The 24,137-nt window shown below is 30.8% G+C and overlaps 3 protein-coding genes across 3 annotated transcripts in view; all 3 read left to right on the plus strand.

Annotated features, from left to right (window-relative positions):
* Positions 1–20: 20 nt before the first annotated feature.
* Positions 21–4,774, plus strand: LOC107495763 (growth-regulating factor 7; the record flags this gene model as incomplete). Its single annotated transcript, XM_016116927.3, is given in 4 exon segments — positions 21–538; positions 1,716–1,967; positions 2,545–2,959; positions 3,987–4,774. Coding segments are annotated over 4 exon segments (1,812 nt in total). The 3' UTR covers positions 4,654–4,774.
* Positions 4,775–15,756: 10,982 nt separating this feature from the next.
* Positions 15,757–16,587, plus strand: LOC107495737 (uncharacterized). Its single transcript, XM_016116900.3, has one exon. The coding sequence runs from the start codon at positions 15,832–15,834 to the stop codon at positions 16,411–16,413; it is 582 nt and encodes a 193-aa protein (XP_015972386.1). The 5' UTR covers positions 15,757–15,831; the 3' UTR covers positions 16,414–16,587.
* Positions 16,588–18,690: 2,103 nt separating this feature from the next.
* Positions 18,691–24,137, plus strand: part of LOC107495793 (pre-mRNA-processing protein 40A) — a gene marked incomplete in the record, with an annotated part of 9,307 nt that continues 3,860 nt past the window's right edge. Inside the window, 16 exon segments of the mRNA XM_052262848.1 lie at positions 18,691–18,826; positions 19,150–19,198; positions 19,435–19,773; positions 19,861–20,046; positions 20,827–20,894; positions 21,061–21,130; positions 22,027–22,079; positions 22,211–22,268; positions 22,354–22,664; positions 22,745–22,811; positions 23,273–23,371; positions 23,485–23,553; positions 23,628–23,705; positions 23,819–23,905; positions 23,977–24,011; positions 24,114–24,137. Coding sequence (XP_052118808.1) covers positions 19,166–19,198; positions 19,435–19,773; positions 19,861–20,046; positions 20,827–20,894; positions 21,061–21,130; positions 22,027–22,079; positions 22,211–22,268; positions 22,354–22,664; positions 22,745–22,811; positions 23,273–23,371; positions 23,485–23,553; positions 23,628–23,705; positions 23,819–23,905; positions 23,977–24,011; positions 24,114–24,137 — 1,577 coding nt within the window.

Raw genomic sequence — 24,137 nt, forward strand, 5'->3', positions numbered from 1 at the left:
TAAGTCTTTTTTTTTTTTTTGAATAGTTATATTTATAGTTGTATTAATTTGTGGTGTTATATGGATCTTGGTGTGGTGGGTTTTGATGGGTTGGTGGGTTCAGAAGCTGGGTTTGTTCCATTTGGATCTGGGTTCCTTAAGCATCAAAGATCTGAAGAGGAGGTGAGTAATAATGATCATAATAATAGAAGAGGGGCAAAACTGTCAAAGGTTAATATTACTAGTGGTGATGATGATGATGATGTCATCACAACAACAACATCAAAAGGAATGTTGTTTTTTCAGAATCATCAGAGGAACAACAACAACAATAGCTCTTGTTGTAATGTGTTGTTGAGATCTAATAATAATAATAATAATGGAAATGACAATGTTGCCATTGCTCTCTTCAAACAAGAAGGAGAAGAGAAGATGCTGAGTTTCTCAACAACACCAACACCAAAGTCAGAGACTTTGATTGTGGAAAAGGCTTCCTCAAATGCTACATTGCACACTTCTTATCACCCTTTCTCTAGTTACAACATAAATAATAATGCAGGTATATTTATTTATTAATATTTCTTATTTGAGGTCTTTTTGTTGTTACTCATGCATATTACTCAAATATCTTTAATCATTAAGTCATTTCTAATAATGGGTAATTTTTATTTGAATTTTTTTGGGGGTTTATGGATGGTTGGATTTGGATTTGTAATTTGTAGGTTAATGAGTTTGATTTGGATGTTTGGTATTTTTCTTGAAAATGGTTCTTTTTTTTTTGTAATCTAGTAAAAAATTGTGTTTTTTTTTTGTTGATGGTCATCCTACAGTACCTGTGTGGAAGGTCTTTTCATGGAAAAAAATATATTTGAGATATGCCATGTTTTTCTGAAGTCTTGTCAAGAATTAAATAAATAAATAAATAAAAAAGAAATTCTTCCAAAGAAACTATATTCCTTGTTCCTGTTTTAGGGTGAGGGATGTAAGCAAAATTTTGCACTAAAACCTAGAGTATACCAAAGGAGAAAAAGGAAAAAAAAAAAAGAACATATGAGAGAAGCTTATTGAAGCTATTATGATAGGGAGCATGAAAAAGAAAAACAAAGCTACATAATTTGATTGGCTCTTTTGCCTTATGTTATCTTCTGTACTCCTTTACTATAAAATCCTCTTTTCCATGTCTTCCTCAAACCAAAAAAGTTGACCTTAACGGTTATCAAAAATGCTATTTGTATATTAAAATTAGCTACTAAATCAGTCACTAATGTATTTGTGTATAAATATTATATGTGTGGTTTAATTTATTTTCAATGTGTATTTATATTTTTAACATGTATTTTATACTGGTGGCTGATTTTGTTGTACACGTAACATAATCGGAAAATTAATAAATAATTAAAATGCTACCTTGTGCCAGCATTTGTTTTGATGTTTCTTTTAAGTTGTGAAATGAAATAAGTGATTAATTTTGATGTCCTGATAGTAATTTTACACGGTTATTTAATGAGATGACTTAATAAGAGTTTGGAAATTAGTTATTTTTGTTGACGTGAGAATATACGATTAGTTATTTGAATAAATTTTTTTATGAAAATTAAATTCACAAAATAATCCTTTTATAAGGCCATTCAATCAAATGCTTGTGAAATATTTATTGATGTGATAATATATAATTAGATGCGTTTTACACTAAAAGTACATAACAAAATCAATATTAATGATGAATAATGAAACAGGTTACAATAACAGTAATTGGGGAATGATGATGATGGGAAATAGTAGTAGTAATAATAATGTGGGAAGAGTGGTAGGAGGTGCATTATTCACTCCCTCACAGTGGATGGAGCTGGAGCACCAAGCACTCATTTACAAGTATATCACTGCAAATGTTCCTGTTCCTTCTCATCTTCTTATTCCAATCACTAAAGCCCTTCATTCCACTTCTCCATTCTCTAACTTTCCTAATCCACTTCTTAGACCCAATCCTTGTAAGTATCTTTCTCTTCTTTTACTTTTTCTTCATTTCTACAGGATAATCCCAAAACATTAAAATGTTGAAAGAATCTCTGAAAGGATTTGAAAATTTGACAAAATAGTTTTGTTTTTGTTGACAGCATGCCACATTTTTGTCAACAAAATCAAAACTATTTCACATTTTTATTGAGAAATACTATAGGATTATCAGAATTTATTGTTTTTTAGTCATCACTTAGCCATTAATGTTTACAAATATGGGATAAAGTATGTTGTTTAGATTACTAAACGAAATAAACTAGACTAAAAAAATTAAATTAATGGCTAAGTGGTGGCCAAAAATAATAAATTCTGATTATCTCCTAGCATTTTTTAGAGTTATTTTCAAAGGCATCCAAATCGGGTGTAATTTTGGTAATTCACTCGTTTATATAGTAGAGACTCATACACAGTTGTTTTTATGAGAAATTGATAACTGTTTTCAGCTATTAATTTCACATAAAAACAAATATGCGTAAGTTTAGTGAGTGTGTTAATTAACACAAACCTTGTCACTACATATTGTGTTTTAAATAAAATGAGTCTTTGCAGTGGGATGGGGAGGTTTCCATCTGGGATTCTCGAGCAGCACCGATCCGGAGCCGGGTCGGTGCAGGAGAACCGATGGGAAGAAATGGCGGTGCTCGAGGGACGCAGTTGTGGACCAGAAGTACTGCGAGCGTCACATGAACCGAGGCCGCCATCGTTCAAGAAAGCCTGTGGAAGGCCAATCAGGCCATGCTGCTGCCGTCACCACCACCACCACCACCACAACCACCACTTCTAACTCAAAGCTATTGTTGCCTAACAGCAACAATTCAAGTTCTTCATTCTCCATTGTGGGGAACACTGCTTCCAACAACAACAGCAACACTATTTCATTTGGAAACTGCCATGAACACAAGAATGTTATTCAGCAGCAGCAGCCTGTTGCATCTGATGCTTCTGCTGCCAATAATATCAGCAGGTGCGCCACTAATTACTAATTTATTTTTTCTTCTTTTGTTTATAGCATATTGGTACATAATAATTGAAATTCTTAGCTTGCATGGTTTTAAAAGAAAGGGCAAGAAAAAGGTTTTAGGTATTGCTAGGTGTTTGTTATTCATTGTTTGACATCTCAGCAATGTGAATTTATTATTATTACATGGTTAACATGTCAAACAATGAATGACATAGATTAAACCTTTTTTCCATTAAGTGGGGTGGGGTCGGCTACATGGATTAAGACGGCATTGCATCATGTCCATGCTTTGAGATGCGACTTTATTTTACGTTGGCTGTCGCAGGCTTAACACAGCCTAATATGGCTTCAAGGACGTCATTGCGTCGTGGCCATGTATTAGGATGTGACATTGTTTTACGTTGGCAGTCGCACAAACCGAACAACTCTTGTTTTTTCGGACTTGAGACCGACTATGTGAACATAGGCCGAGTTAGGTTAGAGTATACTTTTAAAAAAGAAAAAGATGTCTTGTGCAATTTAACTTTAAAAATGTTGTGAAAATGGGAGACGTTAATGTTCCTATCCTTTTTTAATTATGCAATAATAATTGATGTGTTAAATTGCACACATTATATATATAGTACCATCTTTTTCTTTATTTGGAAGCAACTAAGAAATTCTCTTGGCACTTATTCCTACCTCCTTATGCATGTTCCCTCTTTTAGTGTTTGTGTTTCATCTTCTAATCAAAGAATCTAGTATTTCTTGTTCATCTTTTTTGGCAGATAGTGACTAGTCAATTTTGACATGGTGGTTCATATGCTTTTAATTTTTCTTAAAAAGAAAAAGATGGTCTTAAGGCATGTCATTTTTTGTTTGTTACTTTACCCATGTGTTTAAAGTGTGCCTTTTCAACTCTGCATTATTCAATGTTATTTAGAGTTTAATTTTAATGCTACTAATAATATAAAACATTCTACACAGAAAAACTGTTCTATACTAATAATGTATTAAAATTAAATTCAAGTTCTTAATTACTATAATGCAGGATGTTTATGAAGAAAGAGAACAATAATGCAAATGAGAGTTGTTCACTACTTCCAATGCTACCACCAAAGGAAAACCCATTCATGATTCATAACAACCACCATGAATTTGGAGTTGTGACTTGTGATTCACTCCTTAACCCTTCTTCCAATAATAAGAGCAATGATTCACAAAACAATTCCCTAAGGCATTTCATTGATGAGTCAACACAGTTGTCAATCTCAATCCCAAATCATCAATTCATGCCAACCAATGAGAAAGTGACACTCTCACCTTTAAGGGTATCATCATCAAGGGAGTTGGAATTGGAATTAGTAGACCCTATTCAAATGGGGTTAGGAGTTGGAATTGGTGTCAACAACAACAACAACAACAACATTGTTAGACAACCAAATTGGATTCCAATTTCATGGGAGAGTTCAATGGGTGGTCCACTTGGTGAGGTTCTCAACCTTAATAATAATAATAATAATAATAATAATAATAATAACAATAATAAGGGATCTTTGAACCTTATTAGTAGTGATGGTTGGGATAATAGTCCTTCAATAGGGTCATCACCAACTGGAGTGTTGCAAAAGACAACAGCATTTGGTTCACTCTCTAATAGCAGTGCTGGGAGTAGTCCAAGGGCAGCAGACAACAACAAAGGAGGGGCAATCTTGTAAAATCATCTCTTGTAAACACAAACTACTGTGTGTGGAATGTGGATGTTTGCTTCATGCTTCACATTAATATTAAGTTTTTTATTTATTTTTATATAATATATGGTAATATTAGAATTTAGAAGTTGGATGAGATGTGTTCTTTCTTTTTTTTTTTTAAATTATTAAATGTGATTTTATTTGGTTGTATTTATTTAACAGCAAATGATGATGATGGTTAGAGTGTGTGGACATGGTATTTTTTTTTTCAAGGTGATGAATTTTTTTTGGTGAAGGTGGGGACTTCGATTGCATGACATGGCAGTAAATATTAATTTGAGTTATACAAGTACTCTGCTGTAAGAAGTTAGCACTAACACAAAAAAATGGGAGGGGTTGAAAATAAAATAAAGGGTAAAGTATTAAATTGGTTAATTATATTTATGTTTAATTTTGTTTTAATTTTTAAGGTTTAAAGTGTCATATTTGAATTTAAAAAAATTTTATTTAGTTTTAATGTAGTCATGTCGTGAAGTCAATATTAAATAATTAACGAAATTCAGTTTTTAGATATAGAATATTTATATAATCAAACTCTTCGGTTGTCGAGTGGAGTTTTCTGCGGTGGAGGTGACAATGGCCTTATCTTTGTTGCCATCGGTGAATTTTCCTGCAAAAAGCGAGTTTTTGAAGATGTTCTCCATTTGCCAGTGACTGCCTCTCGAGTTTTTACTTCTTTTTAAGAAAAGAATATTTAAGTTTGGATGAACGGTGACGTTAATTATTTAACATTGACTTCATGGCAAGATTATATTGAAACTAAATAAAAGGATTTTGAATTTAAATAGGATACTTTAAATTTTAGAAACCAAAATAAGATTAAACCTAAACATAAAAGATCAATTTAATATTTTACCCTAGAATAAATAAAAACAAGAAACTAGAGTCCCTTTCAACCATGTTTTCATCTAATTGTTAAGAGAAGTATACGTGGATATAATTTTCTTTTAATTTAAGTAGACATGAGAGTTCTAATTTATTTTTTTTTTCTTTCCAAATTGATCATTTGGATTCGAAAATTAATTTTTAATTAGTTAATATTAGTTCATTTTTCATTGTAAATTTATTTTTTAACACTTAATTTTTAGAAGGTTTAAGATTTAGAATTTATTTTAAAAGATTAACCAATATTAATTGAAAAATAATTAATCACCAAATTTGATTCTTATATTATCCCAATAAGACAAAATTAAAGAAGTGTATTGTTATATTTTTTTATAAAAAACGGAGTGAACATTCAGAAAGAAAGAATTAAACCGAAACTAGTTTAGAAAGAACATTTCTAAACTTCTAATTAAGTTAGTATAAAAATATAAAACAACACAAAAAGGTAAAAAAAATAATATGACATCGTCTATTATTATTGGTCCATGGTAAGAAAACCAAAGGTGATTTGGTTATGCAATTCTTAATAAAAAAAAGAAAGTGATAAAAAAAGTGATAACGTCTATTATTATTGGTCCATGGTAAGAAAACCAAAGGTGATTTGGTTATGCAATTCTTAATAAAAAAAAGAAAGTGATAAAGAAAGTGATAACATAAGGATGAGAATATTCATTCATACTTATTCTCCTTTAGATATATGTAATTTTATCTCCTAAGAATTCAAAAGAAAAAAAATTTCAAAACAATGTCATCTTCGAATCAAGCACTAGACATACATATAAAAATACAAAATGATTATACACATTAAATTTTTTTTAGATTGTTCACGATATTTTCTAGTTCGATATATCAATAATTAATTCGTCGTAAATCTGAGTTTTATTTAAAGACGACCAACAAATTACTACATATATATACAATACATAATTCAAACTTCGGATACTTAATTAAATAGACGATTAAGTTAACCACTTACCAACCCAAATCATTTTTATTATTATTGTTATTACTTTTGATGTTTTCATGGCCATTTTTATGGGTAGGTGTTTTTAGTTTTGTTTTTGGACTTGGCCATTTTGGGGTTTACTTTGACTTTTAAAATAACTCTGGGCATTATGACCAAAAACCAAAAAAAAAAAAACTCTGGGCATCAATTCTTCGGGACTTCCCAAACCTTAAACAATAGTCATGAGGCGTTATGATCCAAAATGATAATAACCCAAAGCTAAAGGATTTTTCATTCAAGTCCTCGAAGAAAAGGGATTTTCTATTGGATCAATGTTTCTGATATTGTAATGTCTATAATTGGGACTGTCCATCCTACTCTCTTATCCAAAAAAAATAAAATAAAAATCATACTTTTATTCTTAAAGAAAAGTTTAGTTCTGTCCGAAAAAATAAAAGTTTGTTGAATAAATTTTTTTTAATAATTTAAATTTTATATCGGTGAGCACTGCAAATCTTGTTCAAATAGCATTTTTTTTCTAATTTGATAAGTTAAAAATTAATTTATTGCGAATTTAAACTCTATTTAAAGATTTTTTTATTGCATGTATAAAGTTGGATTCAAACCCCTACTTAAGCAAACGAGTGAGTTGTCCACCCGACCGGTACAAATTAGAATAGTTGTTGGTTAGTTTATGTTAAAAGTTCATATATTGAGCGCACCAAAATCTGAAAAATAATTTTGATAAGAAGCTATTCTGTTTGAAAATTGATTTTAATTATATACTACTCTATTTAATTATAAAGTTTATACAAATTTACCAAAACTGGTTTTTTTTTTTAAGTTAAAGGAAACAATTCTTCTATTCTAAAAGATAGGAGTGCTGAAACTGAATTATATATGATAACAAATTGGTATGACTAGTATTATTTAATAATATGTTATTATAAATATAATCACATGAATCTCACATGAATATTTAGTGAGCCATTTCATTTTTAGTTTATCATAAATTGAAAAAATAGAATGTTTTCAGAATCAAAGATCTCGTTGATGCCACTATAAATTGTTAATATTTTAGTTGTATAGCATGCTTAATTAATGCTTTTTAATACAAATAGGAATGGAATCAATATGTATCACAGCTTCAATCTTCTCAATATATTTGGTTGGTGTGGAGTTAAGTACCATTTTAGTCTCTGAGATTGACGAATTGCACTAATTTAATTTTTCAGATTTTGATTACACTAAATTAGTCCTGCAGATTTGAAAAAATGCACCATATTAGTTCTTAGTCTATTTTTCATCACCGGAGCACTAACGCCGTTAGTGACGTGACCAAATATTGCCACGCTGGACACTATGAAACAGTGTTGTTTCTAATTTAGCGCTAAAAAACCCCTTTGAGCGATGTCGTTTGTATGTAATGGAAAACAAAAGAGGAATATACAAACGTTTTATTTTCCATCACATACAAACGACGTTGCTCAAAGGGGTTTTTTAGTGCCAAATTAGGAATGACGCCGTTTCATAGTGTCTAGCGTGGTAATATTTGGCCACGTTACTAACAGCCTCAGTATTTCGGTGACAAAAAATAGGCTAAAGACTAATGTGGTGCATTTTTTTAAATTTAGGGGACTAATTTAGTGCAATTGAAATCTAAAAGATTAAATCAGTGCAACTCGCTAATCTTAAGACCAAAATGAAGCTTAATTCGATTGGTATGAATTAGGGATAGAGATAATGACACTACATAAGAAAATTAATTAATATATTCATCTTTTTTTAAAAGATAATTAATATATTCGTCCTTGTACATATAAGTTGATATTTTTTAATCTCATAAAATTCCATTGTGCTTCTCAATCTATACCTAACATCCAACCATTAATATTAAATATTCTTAAGAATCCTAAGACATGCGTCTAAGTCTAGTTCCATTTCTCCCTTTTTCATTACACGCTAGCTTTCGTTAGAATTAAAATATAAAAATAATAGATGGTACAATATTCTTTGGTTTGAGTAAATTATTGGGAAAATAATTAAAAAAATATATTTTTCTTTATTTATCTAAACAATAGAGTGATGACTGTAATTATATTCTTCTTCCAATTTGTGTTAATATAAACTCATTTGACATTTTTTTTATGGATCATTTTTTGATATTATATTTATTAGAATATAGTTTTATGATATTCAACTTTTATAAAATTTAGTACAATAATGTTTATAACAAGTGATCGTTATTCTATGTGTAAAATATATAAACAATGTAATTTTAGTTAACTTGTTCCCACTGTCATGATTTGAATCTAAATCAATTTAAATTATATGTAATGTTAATACTTACTAATATAACTTAATTAATTTGTTGGTTTTTATAACTTCACTAACTTTGTAATTAGGTCTTTTTAGCTTAAAAATTTGTAATTAAATTTTTATATTTGATAAATTAATTTTTTTAATTAAGTCTTTGTTAAAAAATACGAAATATTATTTAACTAGTTATTTTTGTGTTTGATATAACATAACTTGTGAAAATAAAATAAGAATAGCATATTTGATAAGCAACAATAATTTCCCATATTCCATCAGTGCAACTTGAATTTCTATCCTTGTTATGTGATAATTAATTATTTTAATAAATAATATGAAAGTTTTAGTAGATCATTCAAGTGTCAAATTTACCTAAAGTTTTTCCATCCATGCTGACTATATCACTGTATTAGTATCAAACCACATATTAATTGGTGAACAAAAGAAAAGAAGAAACTAATGGTTAGAAATATAATTATTATTTAAGTATTTTTTTATTAATTTAAGCTTTTAAGAGAAGTAATTTTATGATATATAGTATCAAATTTCTTATGATCGAAAAATTTAGAATTTGAACTTCATTATTTTTAAATAAAAAATATCATAAAATAAATAAAAATAAATTTATACAAAAAATTAGATAAATACAAAATTAGATTCTTTGCGTGAAGATATATATTAAAAATATAATTAGTTACGTGTCTTTTAATTTTTTGTCAGTTTAAATTAAAAAAAAAAGTGGTTTTATGACAAAAAGAAACGCGGATTTTTAAATTATTGACGAAAATTAAAGTTTTTTTTTTTTTGTCTTAGGTGCTGCATAGTTGCGTATCAATATAAGTCACAAATTTATCTAAGAATAAAAAATAAATTCATACCCCAAAAGCCAATAAAATCTCTCTATATTTTCAAGGCCATTGGAGCAACAAAAGACGTAGAAAGCTTGAAATTAAATGATTATTATTTATCAACACAACATTATTTTTAATTTGAATAAAATTAAACTATCTAGTATAGTTGCATCTTGACAATTATGGCATACCATATATTATGCGTGTATAAACTCTAGAATTCCAGCATTGACTTTTTACCATTAGGTATAACTATACGGCAATATTACAAGTTAAGAAAAATAAAATACTATTATTAAATTTCACATCATCATCATCGTAGATAATGTTCCTTGATACAGCAAATGAAACTACACAACCCTATTAATTGTTACATACTTTATCATTAGGGCAAATTACATTAAGTTTTCTTATGAGAATTAATAAGGGATCCTATGCACAAATTAAAATTTATTAATTTATAAAATGTGACTCTAAATTGCACTAATTTTATTTTATGTTTTTTCAATATAAAAAAAAGGTTGATCTGGCAGGTAATAATAAGTAGCCTACCTTAACTCCTTAGGGAAATTTTAAAACTATCTTAGTCAAATATTAATAAGTTATATTAAAAGAAGATATGAATATCAATTTAGAGGTGGATGTATGATTCTAGCTACCCGTAGTTTGTGGCATATCATAGTGCTGTCGCTCCTCCATTAAACATCAAAGCTAAGCCTCGTTTCTATGTTTACAATGTGAGAAAGTATACAATGTGAGAAAGTATGGGAAGCTAATTAATTTAGTGTACAAGGTGTATAATAAGAATAAAATTAAAATTTACATCAAATAATAAATAAATAATTAATTTTTAATAATTATCAATTTTAAAATTTAAAATAAATAAAGATTTGGAACAGTTAAGTAAATTTTAAAAATGACTTTTCTTTTCTTCATCTGATGTGACTGTCTTTTCGTTTAGTCTCTTTTTCTTTCACCAGTATCATACTGTCACAGACACCAGACCTCAATCATTGCTCCCAGCACTCTCGCTATCAGCACCGTCCACGCTTTCAGGCCCCACAGCCACCGGCGAGCTTCTCCTTTCTTCATCTCTTCTTTGTGCCACCTTTCCGCATCCGCTCTTCTTTGCGCCACCTTCCCGCGTCCGAGCCCTTTCCCTGTTTCTCGCCGAGCCCAGGAACTCCGTCGAGCATAGGAGTCTTCGTGCCAACCCCTGCTTCACCAACGCGCAGCCACTGCGAAGCACTCTCTCCTCTTCTCCAAACCACCATCGCCATAGCTTCACACTCCTTCTCGCCTTGCAACTTGTGCCGTCGCAGTCTCCACCTCCTACGACGAGATGACCTGCCTCCGCGCCCGATTCGGCTCTCACATGCGCCGCACTCTCCGCTGGTACGACCTCGGCGTTGGTGGCATGGTTGGCACCGGCGTTTTTGTCACCACCGGACGCGTCAGTCACCTCTACGTTGTTCTTGCCGTTGTTCTCTCCTATGCAGTTGCAGGCCTCTGCGCTCTTCTCTCTCTTATCCTGCGCTTGACTATCCTACTCTTGAGTCTCTTTTTTTAATGCAGATGTTCATTACACTAAGTCGGCGGATGGTTATTTTTATGTCTAATGCGGATGGTTATTTATGTAAGTATAATTAAAATAATCTGAATGTTCAATGTAGTAGATACGCAGATGGTTGTTTTAATGAGCATTTGAATTATTAGTTTATTGGATTTGGTTGAAGCATACAGACTTAACATTTTCAGGAGTGATCAGTTTTGTATGTAACCGAATGGTTATTTTAATTGGGGGAGTCACGACGCTGTTGGGGCTGCTGAGGGAGAGCGTTGCTAGGGTTTAAAGAAATTGGGAGTAAAAGTTTTTTGTTATTAGAATTTAGGGGGTGTTTTTTTTATCCACCGTAGGTCAGTAAACCAGTCCATTGTACACATTGTCAAGATTTCTCATTGTCTCCTTAGCGGAGTTCTTACAATATTTCCAACATTATATATATAAATTTGTGATATGTTTATACGTAATATTCAAGATATGATGCATGCTTACTCACACTATAATTAGAGTGTGTAACATGGGTGTACATGGTCCGGTCCAAAGATTTGGTCCGGACCCAAATATTTTAGAGACTAATTTGATGTGATTTTATCGGGTCTAGAGTTAAGTTTGGATCTCAAAAATAGACCCAGTCCTTATTTAGGATCGGGTACAGGTCAAGGCAAACTCGGCTTCACTCAACCCAATCATTATTTAGGTAGCGTTTGGAAGAGAGACAGAGATTAAAAGACTGAGACTGAAATAAATCTCAATATTGTGTTTGGTATAAAGTGAGAGACAGAGACTTAAATAAGAATGAAGCTCTAATTTAATTTGCACAAAGGGTAAAGTTGAAATTAATTAATTAAAATAAGAGTATTTTAGGTCTAAAATGTTATTAAAGTTTCATTTTCTGTTTCCAAAAATTTCACTCCCCTGTGTCCCCACTTTTTGGAAGTATTGAAATACTGAAATTTTAGGGATAGATACTGAAATTTTAGTTCCAATCTCTGGGCCAACAAACATGATATTGAGTCACAGTCTTCCAGTCTCCGTCCCAGTACCTCAAAACAAACACTACCTAAGGAACTAAAAAAGGTATATATGTTTTAAATTAATTCCAATATTATGTTATATTAATTATAAATTTATTGATTTATTTTTAATCAAAAATTAGAAAAAAAAGATCAAAGAAGCATCAAATTAGAATTTATGGACAAATTCAAGTTCAAATATAGATACCAACTTCTCGATAACAAGTTTCTTCTTTATAAATAAGTGCATCGAAAATAAGTTTCTTTATAAATAATTTTTTTATAAATTATTGTTAAATATTTAAAGGTCCGGTTTAGATTCGATATAATTATGACTCGAAAATATTTAGGTTTCATCGGATCTAAAACCAGGTTAGGGTCTAAAAAATAGACCCTATATATATTTATGGCTAAATCTAAGTTAGGATAAACCCGGTTTCACTTCACTTATCTACACCGTTAGTGTATAAATTGCGTGTTAATTAATTAAATTAAATTCACATCTTATAGTAGATGCAACGGTATTTCACATATCTCCTATAAATATACATACATAATATTTTTTAAAATTTTACTAGCAAAATACTTTAAGAATTATATTTACTTTTTTAAGGATATCAAAGATTAAAAATGTTATTTTTTTAAAAATAATAAATACAATTAAAAACTTAAACATTTTAGATATTTAAAAAGAAATTTCTTCATTTAATTTAATTAATTATCTGTAGCCACTAGTAAAAACAAGTACCCTAAATATGAATACTATATGATAGAGAATTCTACATGCAATAACCCCTCTAACAGAATTTGAATAAGCCGTTACTAAGCATGAAAAACGTGACATAGGGTCCCCTATATATTCATACATTTGCATAGGAATGAATTCACCAAAATGGAGCACACAAATTTAAGCACTAGAAGGTATAGTGATGATGATGTTTATTATTGTTGTTGTGAAGGGTGTGTTATAAATGTGCCCTTTTCATGGGAACACAAGCCATGACTCTCCAAAGTGTCAAACAAGGGCAAAATGGGTAATAATAATAATATGTTAGTGCTTCAACCTCCACCATGTTCATCATATGGCACAAGAAGAAGAAGAAGAAGAAGTGAGATTATGAAAGTGGGTGAACCTAATTCACTTAGAATTAGTAGTAATTCTTTTAGGATGGTGGAAAAAAAATTAGAAGATCCTTTTGTGGAAGCTTACAAGAGATGCACCAAAAGCCCCTTTATGGTTAATAGTAGTAATAATATTCTTGTATCATCATCATCATCATGGCCTAATAATATAAGGAAGTATATGCATATTTTTTCTTGCAATATGTGAAATTAAAGCACTTCAAAAATGAGGGTAATGTATGTCATCATGTTGAAATTTTATTTTCTTTTATTTTTTTATGTTATGTATGTATGTAAAATGACTATGTATGTATAGTTTCCCTTCCATAAAAAAAAAAATTGTATAGTTTCCTCTCAGTTTGATTAAATTCATCACTCATCAATTGAATGTGCAAGAGATCTTATCAATTTGATTAAATTCAAGATAAATCTGTCAAAAATATGAAATAAATAATTTAATATAAAGGATTCAATTTTGATCAATGATCACCAGTTTGATTTTTTTTTTAAACCAAAGATAGAAATATTTAAACTCGTAACCTCTAAATGAGTATGAAAAGACTATGCCATTTGAATTATAGTTCGTTGACATGATCACCAGTTTAATTATTAATTCAGTTTTGGTAACATGCATTATAACAATGATCAATATTTTTTATAATATTAATATTAAGATAGTTGAATGGTTAATAAATTTGTCAAATTCTAAGTTATCTCAAATTCAAATAAGAAAATGTAAAAAATTGTGCTAAAAATATTCATAATTATATTCTCCGAGTTGGATTAGTTGATTTTTTTTATGATGACATTTCGGTAAAGTAGGGAAAATGATTGTTTGTATAAGGTAAAGAAAATGATTGGTGAAAAAAAAGACGGGAATAAAAAGCCAATTAAGTTCCTAACTATATACGTTCTTTATCCTGCTACTGCTATGAACATTTTTTTTAATGTGTTCTCTAATTATTCCATTAGAGCCAATCAAATAATCCATGTAACAACATTTCTATTTTTTTTTTTTTTTGGTTTCCTAGCTAACCCGTTTCTTTATTCTGTTTTTGTTACCTCTCTCTTTTTCCAAGTAAACGGTCCAAAGAGTTGCTGTATTCGATTTAAGAAATTCCACGGGGACAATGACAAATAATGGTTAATTATATTGACTCAGGAATTTATTTTTTATTTTTTTATCAATTAGCAAAAGTAAAATCGTTAGTGGAAAATGAATTCTTTTAATTTTTTTAATAATTGAAAAAATAAAATATAATATTTTATTATTAATCTTATAAATAAAATTAAAAAAATATTAAAAATTATTCTTTACTTTTTCAATTTTTTTAACAATTGAGACTTAAGAGGATCCATTTTTCAATTAATGCAGATAACAATACCGATATACCATCTAGTCACGGAAGTGGATATAAAATTGTAAATCCATTTCATCATAGTAAATGTGAATTTTTATGAGACCCATATATATGTAGCATACGTTAGGCGAGTAAGTTATGACCAATCACTACCAGAAATTCCCACAAACTAAAATTAGTGGTAAATTTATATGATCGTGGTAACCACTTGCAACGTCTTATATTTCTGTGGTCAAATTTTGTGAAATTTTTTGACGATTTTATTTGTTTGTGGTTAATTTGAGATGAGTTCTCTCAATGATCATCGTGACAAAATCGAACGATTTTCACTTCTAAATTCCACACTAAATTTAATTTTTTCCTTCATCCATTTCAAAATATTTTTTATACAGTTTATACTTTTTCCAAATTTAAATCCTAACCTAAGATAAATTTAATTAATTTATCAGGCTTTTCCAATTCTTCAATTGTTGATTTTTTCTTCTTCCTTTTGAGTGCTACTACTAAAAAATTAATAAAATATACTAATGATTTGATTTTAGATGTTGTTAATGATGACGTGTAATTAATCCGCACTCACAATTGGTGCATCCAAACTTGAATCTTATTCCACTTCACATAAGAGGTGGTGGTACACATGGTGCACTTGCACACCAAGCATTATCATTCACAAGTTGTTTAATTATTTATATAATCTTGATAAATTATTATACTATTATATATGAAGAACAAGTCAAGCCATCTTAATTGTTTTGTCTTATACCCTTCTAACCTTTTCTCCTTGTCTTCACCAATTGAGTGATTGATGATGATGATGATGCAAACCCATGGCCATTTTTTTCCACAAACTTCTATCCCTACTTCCAATTTGGTTTAGGAATTTGTCTATGCTTACGTTTTTGGTGCTTGTCCATTCACATATGATGAAACCCTAAACCATTTATTATTATTATTAGGTTTTAAGACTATAGTATATAAAGGGTCTAGTAACATCAAAATCTTATTCATTCATATATATATATAGGCCCTATCTATCATCATATTATTATTATTCCACTATAGCTAAAAATTCTATATCATCAATATGAGTAGTCAACCATATTCATCAAGAAAGGTATTATTCTCATGGGAAAAGAAGCCTAGTATCTCCAAGGTAACTACTACTACTACTCTTAATAATCATGGTGATGAAATTCCCATTAAGGAGAATGAAATTTTGACTAAGTTATTACCACCCCCTCCATCATGCACACAACAAGTAGAGAAAGAAGATACTAATATTATTCCTAGTAATAATAATCATCATGATTTTCAAGATATTCCACTTCCCCCATGTGCTTTTCAACCTCCATATTATAGAACATCTTCAAAGAAAGGACTTTGGGTTGGTCAAGATCATCAAGATGATCCCTTTCTAGCAGCTTACAAAGAGTGCACAAAGAATAATAATCATCTTCAAAGAAATAGTGATGGTGGTGGTGATGAGAGGAAGAAGAAGAACAAGAAATTGGTCAACAAAGGTAGTGGATTGATGATTGAATCAAGGTTGAGGAAGGGCTTGTCTTTTTTCTCTTGTAAGAAGTTTTCAAGTGTTCATAACAATAATAACTTGGTTACAATCTCTAGCTTCCCAAACAACAACAACAACATCATAGATAGAGATTGATATCATAATTATATATATGTTTTTAATTAACTTTCTCTTAGTTATGTTTTACTATTGGGAAAGTTTCTATCTACAATTCAAATTGTCTTGTGTTTGTGAAATTATGTAAGAGTATAGAAAGTTTGATGAGCAATCCTATTTTCTTTCCCGAATAAATATTAGTAAACATTTGAACGCCAATAAAATTAACTATAAAAAATAAAATTAACAAAATTAACTATGAAAAATGAAATTTTAACGTTGTATTTATAAAAAAATAATTTTGTTTGACAAAATAAAGTGTCTAACTCTTAAATTTAAAGTTGATTCTATTAATTTTTTTTTTAATTTTCATATTACTCTTTTTTTTTTTCAAAATTTTCATATTATTCCTATCTCTATCCCTTCTATTATTTAATATTATTTATTATGTTTCATTTTTTTTTTTCTTCATCTCTAATATACCAATAGTCAAATCAAAGAGGTTAACCATTTTTCCCACACTCCAAGCAACCACGCGGAAAGTTTGTCAACATTATTGTGAATTCTTTTCTGAACCGATTCATTTCAACAGCTGCACAAACCCAGTTACAGTAACATCTGAGTTGATTTTTTGGTAGGATATATAAGCTGAATAAGCAAGCAAACACATATTTAAAAATAAATTAAAGAAAAAGCAAGATCTAAGAAGTAAACAAAATACAATTGCAACTAACACATGGAAAAAATAAAGGTTTAAGTGATACCTAGAAAATATAGCTTAAAATAAATTCTTTTTTTATAGTTAATTTTGACTATGGTTATATTTTTAGTTGTCAAAAATAGTAATTTATTTTTTTTGTATATTATTTTTTTGGTAAACAATTGTCCGGACCTGATCACTGTGAGGGTATCCCTTCTCTCGAAGTTACGGGGCTATTTTACCAAATTTTTCAAAAAAAGTTGTCTCGTGTCTCTATATATTCTCTATCTACCTACTAGTATCGGTTTTGGGTACAGATACCCTTTTGTTGAAGGTCGTTTGAACTTTTTTTGAGAATATAGTTCTGCTTTTTGAACAGGGTTCTATAGTGGATGTCGAAGGCATACTTAGGGTGATCTCATAATTTCTACGTGATAGAGACGATGAGGTTGAGTGCGTGGTTACTACTCCATTATCTTTATTTAATTAATTATTTATTTAAATTAATATTAAGACTCTAATTAATCAAAGTTCTTAGCTACTAATTTGGTCATACTGATTGCTATGTATTCAGCAATCAAAATCTAAAATCCAGTATATTTGATTGAAAAAATGATGATCGGAAAAAAAAAAACAAGAAAAAAACACACCGAATAATTTTTAAGTACAAATCAGAGGTAATTTTAAGATTTTTTAATTTGCATTTGGATATACTATTCAAATTATACCCAAAAATTTATATTATTGTTAATAATAATTTCAAAACATAAAAGATAAATGACTTACAAGTGACTTATAATTTAGTTTAACTTTTTGTGTAAATGTTTAGATAGTAGAAAAAATTTAAAAAATGAAAAATATTATTTTTTAATAATATTTATAAAAAGTGATATCAAAATATAATTTCTAAATGCTTTTTAAGAATATATTTTTATATTTAATTATTTTTATTATTTTTTTGTCACCCTGTTCTAGGTATTTTTTATTTTAGAGAATTTAGGAAAAGAGAAAAAGATTTTGAAGCGTTAAACTCTGTTTAAGAGTTTTATTATTCAAATAACAAGAAATTTAGAGATTTTTATTAGCACTGCAAAATTCTCTAAACTCCTCACATTTTCTCCAAAAAGGAGGAAGGACTTTCAAAAAGTTTTGAAGGTTTATTATATATATATTTTATAATTTTATCATTTATTAAAATATTACATATAAAAAAAATAAACAACCATTGTATTATAAATTAATCACTAAATTAATTATTTCGTATAAAATAGTGCACAAATAATATTTTCAACAAATAAAAGATTAAATGGTAATACAATAATTTATTAAAGATAAAATAGTAAATTTAATTAAAATTCTAGTACAATCATACGGGTTAAAAAAAGGAGCTGTTTATAGATTGTGATATTTGGAATTAAATTAGAAAAATGTTACATTTTTATAATCTAAGAAATCCCAATCATGTAATTCACTAAAGAATTTTGTAGAAAGGGGTCTATCTCCAAATATATCACAATACGGAGGTTAAAATATTAATTTAAATTTCCCAAACACAGAGGGTCAATATATGCCGTCGGATGCTAAGTAACTTAGATCCAACCGTTCATCCATGTTGGACTACCTACAACTCATTCACCCTCAAACGCGCAGAGAGAGAAAGAGAGTGAAAGAGGACCCTAATTCCGCAAACAGAACGAGAAGATTCTCTCTCGCAGTCCCAGCAATTCTTCTGGTAACGCAATCAAACCAATCGTATGTGTAATTTGATTAGGAATTTTCTTTTTATAAAAAATTGTTCATGTTATTATTCTCTTACGAGAATTATTCATCTTTTGCGATTATTGTTGCACTATTTCTTATCACTTATTGATGCTTCAATTCATAAACAGCTCTTTTTGTTTGAGTTAGTGATAATGAGTGCCGATTCCTTGTTTGGAAAATCAAAAATAGGGTTTGACTTTGCTGCAAATGTTTCTTCTGTATTACGAGTTGAGCTTTACGATTCAAGTTCATCTAAACTCGTGTTTAAGCTTCACGAATTTGTGTTAACTGACTTATATATTTGTGCTTCGCAGGGATTATACTGTTAAAATGGCCAATAATTCTCAGCCCCCTAGTATGCAGGTATAAATGTTCTTATCAGTAGTTCTTAATGTTTTATCAATCTATTCTCTCTATGTACCAGCTACGCTATCATTCCACATTTTAACAAGTTTATTTGACATTCAGCTGAAGGATTTAATTGTGCTTATTTATGGAACTAGCTGCTCTTTACTGTTCATTTTGTTAACTACTACTTCTTGCTCTCATATGGGAATATTTTGCAAGTTTGCATCACTCTTACAACTCCTTATCTGCAGTTTCGGCCAGTCATTCAGGCCCAGCAAGGTCAGCCATTTGCTCCAATGGCTTCCCAACAATTTGGACTTGCAGGACATGCTATTCCTTCTTCAAATGTTGCAATGCCTGTTGGTCAGAGTCAGCAATTACAGTATTCACAACCAATGCAGCAGTTGCCTCCAAGACATATTCAGCCTGGTCAACCTGCACCTTCGTCGCAGGTTATACCTATGCAATATATCCAAACAAATAGGCCCCCGACATCCGTCCCACCACATTCACAGCCAACTGTTCCCCACTTAAGCAGTCATATGCCCAGCTTGGCTGTTTCAGCAGCAACTTCTCATTCTTCATATACTGTATGCTTGCCGTATTTTCTTTGTAGTTTTACATTGGTTGTACATTATTAGAGTCGGGTTTGATATACAGTTTCGTACTCTTTTCAGTTTCAACCACCGTATAGTCAGCAGCAGGATAATGTTAATGCAATGGCTCAGTACCAGCCATCAGGCCAAATGCATGCTCCTCCGGCTGGACAACCTTGGGTGTCCTCTGTTTCTCAGAGTGCTGCAACTGTTACACCAGTGCAACAGGCTGGAGTGCAATCATCTGGTACTCCGTCAACTGATTCTGTAAGTGTTTGATCCTTACCTGGTTTCTAATGCATATCACTTGTTTTATTATCACATTAATAAATTTTTATTATTTACCTAGTTGTAACAAGTATTGACACAAATAACATATGCTAAGAATGTTTCAAAAATTTTGGCAGAGCTTAGATAGTAGTGAATATTGGTAGTTTGACATTTATGAGTGCTTAAATATTGTATAAGTTTTGAAAATTTATGTTCTTATATTTTATGACCATGTCCTACCATTTTTAGACATTGATATGGCTGTGTCTGTCTCCATGTCGGGTTTAGTTTTCATGTACATGTACATGTGCGTGCCTTGTATATCTTCTTTTTTTCTCAATCTCTCTCACCAATTCTATCATTGTCATGGGCATAATTTTGGAGGAATTGTTAGGATCCACTGGAAGGTATTGGACATGAGTCTCACATTTGAAGTATGAGAATTTAATGAAACAGTTTATAATGGCCTTGGACTCTACTCTAGGTTGTGGCATGTATTACCCAGGATTTGTATTAGTATACTTCAATCAATTTAGGTCGGCTTTTTGTTATGAACTTATGATATCATTGGATTGAAGTGGATTCCTTGATAGCATAGCTTATAAGCTAACTGAATCTCTATAATTCATAAAAGTATTTTTATGATGCTTACATTAGACGTGATTCATTGATTCAGATTTCTACTAAAGGTGGTAAAATATTATTATGTTTTCATATTATAGTTTTTGAGAAATATGATCTAATATAATTCTTGGTCTGTTGCTTTGTCAAATTTAGGCAACAAGTGCCCCTAACCAGCAGTCAGCATCTGATTGGCAAGAGCATACTGCAGCTGATGGCAGAAGGTATTGATTAATATCTTGTTTTTCGAGGAAACAGATGATATCTTTTACTGTTTACATTATTGGAAAAATATCTTTTACAGTTTATGATAACATTTGGATTGCATATGTAGTTTGCATTATCTTGAATCATAACAAGAAGTTTTTGTTCTTTGATCGTCTTTACCAGATATTACTACAACAAGAGGACAAGGCAATCTAGTTGGGAGAAACCATTGGAACTGATGTCACCTATTGAGGTGAGTTGTTTGGATGATTGCTGATGCTGACACAATTTGAATGCCATTTTTATATATGTTCGACATGCTTGAAAATGTTGTGTGGCCAATCAAACTGGTTCTAATGTGATCGTTGACCATATCTGAATATTTCAATCATCAAAAAAGGTTTATGGTGCGAATATCCTTTTATGTGCATGTGCTTCCACTGATTTGTAGATATCATGGCAAGTCAGGCGAAATTTTAGCAACTGCTCTATATGGTCACTGTGAAGGCGGTGGTTACACTTTCTCGAGGCAGGCAACAGTTTGCTATTTATAACCCCTTTTTTTATTTTTATTTTTTTATTTTGGTTTACAATCTTAAAATGCAAGATTGGTGTATATCTGAATTACCATTAATTGATTGTTGTCTGTACCCTTCACATCCCCTTCCTCCAGTGGCTTAAGGGTGAACAATATGGGATGTGTGAATGATATCATTTGTTCCCTTTGTAAGTTTCTTTGGCTCTTCCTACGTGTACAAAAAAATAAAATAAATATAAAACATTTATGTGTTTCTTATTGCTGTTTTACCACTTCCAACTCCTCTTTGTTTATGTATCTTGTTTCCCATTTCGTGATCTTGTTTAATTGGTTTTTTAATTGCAGTCAGGTATGCTTATTTATTTAGGCATGAGCATGTCAAAAGTTCTGCTTTGCTTTTATGCATTTTATATTATAACTGTTAATATTGGCAATTTTGTCATCTTACAGTATTCTCCAGGCATTTTATCTTCGACCCTTGATTTGTTTAATTAATGCCTCTAGTTTCTAACAGCAGCATGTGTTTAATTTATTACCTTGATATGATAATCTGTTGTGGATGGTTTATGGTTAGCATTTGCAAATATCTCTAACTTTGCTGGATTTGACAGAGGGCTGATGCATCAACTGTTTGGAAAGAATTCACATCTTCAGATGGAAGAAAGTGCGTTTTATCCCTTGTTGTATAATTTTATTAAGAAAGTCTATTTTTCTGCTGCTTTTTTCTGAACTTTCTGTGACACGTATTTGTAAAATTTTACTTATGATCTATATTTTGACCATGATTTCTTGTAGGTATTATTACAACAAGGTTACTCAGCAATCAACATGGTCAATACCAGAGGAACTTAAGGTAATAATTATGTATGTTATAAATTTCTATAACTATACATGGAAACATTAAGTTTCTCAATCCAAACTACAATATTTCTATTCAGTTGGCTCGTGAATTGGCACTGAAAGCTGCCAACCAGGGAATGCAATTAGAAACAAGTGATACATCCAATACTGCTGTTTCATCTGCTGCACCATCAACAGTGACTAATACTGCTAGCTCAAACACTCCTTTGACATCAAATGGGCTTGCTTCAAGTCCAGCTTCTGTCACACCAATTGCATCATCAACTGGTCCTCAGCAGTTGGTTTCTGGATTATCAAGTACCACTGGGACTGAACTGAGTACTGTGGTAACTGCGTCTACGGCAGTAGCTGGACCTGCAAATCCTCTTGACACCACTACACCGTCTAGGTATAAACTCTGTTCTGTTTTTGTTTATCCTTTTGGTAGTTTCTGTTGCTATCTTATGTGTCTAAAACTTACCTGAGCAGTGTTGAAAATCAAGCATCTCAGGATTTTGCTGCATCTACCGGTGGAGCTTCTGTTCAAGATATAGAGGTAACCTCCCGCCCCCCAACTCTATTCTCAGCTTTTAGGTTTTCTTGCATTTATACAAGTGTATAAGAGCAAAGAATTAATGATTTCAAAAAGAAAAGATAACTTAAACAGAACACTAGAATAAATTTGCACCCTTGGTTTGATCCCTTGTAAAATATTTAAGCAACTGAAAAATGCACCAAACCATGTATGGCAGGGTAATAGCCGAATAGAAAGTTTTGTTTTCACTGGGATTGTTTAATTGGCACCTAGATCTTTTGTTTGTAGGAAAAGTTTCTCTCTCTCTCTCTCTCTCTCTCTCTCTCTCTCTCTCACACACACACACACACACACACACACACACACACACAAAACCAGGTCATAAAGTGAGCAAATATTCCTATGTGACAGTCTTGATTTGCTGTGCGATTGAGAACTAGCATCGAGTTATTTCTCATTGAGTTTTGTTGCTATTCTTGCAGGAAACCAAAAAAGGAGTGCCAGTTGCTGGAAAAGCTAATGTGACTCTGCCGGAGGAGAAAGCAAATGATAAAGAAACCTTTGCATATGCAAATAAGATGGTAAGAGCTCCAAATGATATTGTTTACTGTATTCAAATGAAAATTTGGAATGCATGACACGGTTTTTATCTTTTTATTTTTATTGTATTAACTACAATCACAATGCTCTTTAGGAAGCAAAAATTGCATTTAAGGCACTATTGGAGTCTGCTAATGTTCAGTCTGATTGGACATGGGAACAGGTAAATAATGGACATTTTTCTAAGTTTCTCTTTTTGTTTCAAATGCTAATTACTATTTTTGAATTGTAACTCAGGCGATGAGAGAAATAATCAATGACAAAAGATACAATGCTCTAAAAACACTTGGTGAGCGGAAACAAGCTTTTAATGAGGTGAGAAACTAGCTTGCAGTGGCACATTGCATGTGCCCCTTGTGTTGTGCATATATTCTATATGTATATCAATGACCATCTGGGTCTGACATGGGTTAATTTAAAATATTCAGTATTTGGGCCAAAGGAAGAAGCTAGAGGCTGAAGAGAGACGCATGAAGCAGAAAAAAGCTCGAGAAGAATTCACAAAGATGTTGGAAGTAAGTTACAGACATGATCTCAAGTTGTTTTGCTGATGTGAAGTAATTCTTAATGCATGTTCTCTTTTCAGGAGTGCAAGGAGCTAACTTCATCCATGAGATGGAGGTACCGTTCTTGCCTCGTTGATTATGAATGAATTTACTAAGATAATTTTTATTCTAAACTAATCCTTCTTGAGATGCCTAACATTTATTTTGTCATGATCAGCAAAGCAATCAATATGTTTGAAAA

The sequence above is a fragment of the Arachis duranensis genome, chromosome 6 (genome assembly GCF_000817695.3).
Source record: "Arachis duranensis cultivar V14167 chromosome 6, aradu.V14167.gnm2.J7QH, whole genome shotgun sequence".
NCBI classification, from domain to species: Eukaryota; Viridiplantae; Streptophyta; class Magnoliopsida; order Fabales; family Fabaceae; genus Arachis; species Arachis duranensis.

Coding starts and splice junctions, on each gene's coding strand:
- LOC107495737 (XM_016116900.3), top strand. CDS start 15,832: ATGAGTAGTCAACCATATTCATCAAGAAAGGTATTATTCTCATGGGAA.